General features: G+C 57.2%; 1 protein-coding gene across 1 annotated transcript in view; it reads left to right on the top strand.

Annotated features, from left to right (window-relative positions):
* Window positions 1–1,387, top strand: part of TIMELESS (timeless circadian regulator) — a 14,862-nt gene extending 13,475 nt beyond the window's left edge. Inside the window, 4 exon segments of the mRNA XM_031065532.1 lie at window positions 181–463; window positions 542–578; window positions 701–804; window positions 913–1,387. Of these exon segments, the coding sequence (XP_030921392.1) occupies window positions 181–463; window positions 542–578; window positions 701–804; window positions 913–1,031 (543 nt within the window). The 3' untranslated portion in view covers window positions 1,032–1,387.
* Window positions 1,388–1,585: the final 198 nt, after the last annotated feature.

Genomic DNA, 1,585 nt, shown 5'->3' with positions numbered 1-1,585 from the left:
TAAAATAATAAATAATAATAAAATAGAAAGAGAAAATAATAAAATCTTGTGACTCTCAGAGAGTCTGAGACAGCCAGACTGTGATTGGCCATTAATTACAAACAACCACATGAGACCAATCAAAGATGCACCTGTTGCATTCCACAGCAGCAGATAATTATTTACATTTTGTTTCTGAAGCCTCTCAGCTTCTCAGCAGAAAAATCCTGGCAAAGGGACTTCTCAGAAAATATCGTGGCTACACCTTAGGAGGGCAATCCTGGCAAAGGGTTTTTCAGAAAATATCGTGGCTACAGAGCCCTGCAATGTCCCCCTCTCCCCCAGGAATCCTTCTGGCGCATCCCGGCCGCCCTCACCCCGCAGCAGCTCCGGCGTGCGGCTGCCTCCATCACCCACTGTGACCCCCCAGGGTCCCCCCAGGACCTGCCAGAGCCACCCAGGTGCCCCCAGGATGGGGCTGCAGGTGAGGGGTGGGGTTGGGGGTGTGGGACCCCCAGGTTTTGGGGTGGCTCTGAGCCCCTTCCCTTGCGCCCCTCTGCAGAGCCGCTGATGGCAGGGCTGGGATCAGACTCGGAGAGGTGAGAGCTGAGTTCCCTTCTCAGCTTGTGGGGTCCTGGTTTTTTTGGGGAGGGGTCTTCTCCCTGCCTGAGGAGGGGATTGAGCCCCCTGCGTTCTCCCTGAGCTGTGCCAACCCCTGCAGTGAGGAGCCTGTCCCCGTCCCTGTCCCCAGCCCGGTGCAGCCGCGCACCAAGAGGCGCCGGGAGCTCGCTGGTGAGGATGAGGATGAGGATGGTGGGAGCTCAGGTGGGTTCAGCCCCTCTGCTCGCTCCTGGGGGCTGAGCGGGCACTGCTGGGTCCCCTTTGCCACATCCCTGGGGGGCTCAGGCCTCTCCCCTCTCCCTCCATCCGCAGGCACTGAGCCACCCCCCTCAGCTCCTCACTCTGAGGAGGATGAGGAAGAGGAGGATCCACAGCCCCGGGGGAGGAGGAAGCGCATCCGCTGCCTGGAAGAGGAAGAGGAGGAGGACTGAGAGGCTTCTCTGTGCCCAGGCCTTGTGCTGTTTCCTGGGCTTTTTGCAGATTTTATTGGATTTCTGCAGCTTTTCTGCAGTTTTTTCTTGGGTTTCTACAGGTTTTCTGGGGTTTCTGCAGATTTCCTTCTGCAGGTTTTGATGCTGTTTTTAAAAGCTGCACCAGCACCCAGTTTCTCCACCTTCCCCCTGGTGTCACCGTGTACCCCAAATTCCCTCCCTTTTTTTTCAGCCGTCAGGGTTTCGTTTTTTGGGTTTTTTTTTTTCTTAAAACTTTTTAAATCTAGACAAGGCCTAAATAAATAAAAGTGACTTTTGCCCTCCTTGGGTGTGTGTGGGTCTGCTGGGGGGCTCGAGCCTCCCTGGCCTCAGGGAGTGCCCAGTCCCTGTCCCTGTGTCGCAATTCCCTGATAACCACGGCTATAAACCGGTCACGGGGCCGGGCTGGTCGCAGTGACCGGACAGGGGACAACGGTGAGCGGGTGAGGAGCCGGGGGGCACGGGGTGGGCACGGGGGGCTGCAGCCACGGGGGTCTGACAGGGCTCTGCCCTTC

This window comes from Geospiza fortis, unplaced genomic scaffold (genome assembly GCF_000277835.1).
Source record: "Geospiza fortis unplaced genomic scaffold, GeoFor_1.0 scaffold1400, whole genome shotgun sequence".
Taxonomy (NCBI): domain Eukaryota; kingdom Metazoa; phylum Chordata; class Aves; order Passeriformes; family Thraupidae; genus Geospiza; species Geospiza fortis.
This window is presented reverse-complemented; position numbering and strand designations above follow the sequence as displayed.